General features: G+C 52.5%; 1 protein-coding gene across 1 annotated transcript in view; it reads right to left on the reverse strand.

Moving 5' to 3' along the window:
• H6PD (hexose-6-phosphate dehydrogenase/glucose 1-dehydrogenase) overlaps positions 1 to 585 on the reverse strand; it is a 10870-nt gene that overhangs the window by 5570 nt on the left and 4715 nt on the right. Inside the window, exon 5 of the mRNA XM_017743966.1 lies at positions 564 to 580. Coding sequence (XP_017599455.1) covers positions 564 to 580 — 17 coding nt within the window. The remainder of the gene's footprint in view (positions 1 to 563; positions 581 to 585) is intronic.

Genomic DNA, 585 nt, shown 5'->3' on the forward strand with positions numbered 1-585 from the left:
ACGCTACCTCTCCGGGCTGGGACTGTCTCTGCAGTGCTCTTCCTACTACAGAGAGGCAGGGAAAGAACCAGGCACACAAACCCAGACTGACCCAGGGACCCGAAACATCCAGGCAGGAGATGCATGAGCACCTCCCAAAGAACAGCACAAAGGCACACTCAGGGTGAGCCTGGTGTCTGACAGGACAGCAACACAAAAGACTTGTTGTTACAACAACCAGATTACTGCTGCACTGAGCTGAAGTGGCCTTAGACTGCATCAGTTCCAAATCTAGTGCTGTTTACCAAGAATTAGGATAGAAAGGCCAGCAGTGCCCCCAGAGCTCTGCAGCAGAAAACGGTGGGGGTTCTGCCCCTGCTCCCAGATGAACTGCAAAGGGATTTTTTCTCAGAGGCAGCAACACAACCTGGAAGTCAGCACAGGAAGTGTAGGACAGACCCTCTCTGCTTCCAGGGAGCAACATAACATTCACCTGTTCCTTTTTTATTTCTGTACCAGTACCACCTCAAGGGCCACCTCCCCACAATGAATGAACTCACCAGTTCTCCTTCCCCCTCACTCACCCTGCACACTCTGCACACTCCC

This window comes from Corvus brachyrhynchos, unplaced genomic scaffold, assembly GCF_000691975.1.
Source record: "Corvus brachyrhynchos isolate BGI_N302 unplaced genomic scaffold, ASM69197v1 scaffold68, whole genome shotgun sequence".
Classification (NCBI taxonomy): domain Eukaryota; kingdom Metazoa; phylum Chordata; class Aves; order Passeriformes; family Corvidae; genus Corvus; species Corvus brachyrhynchos.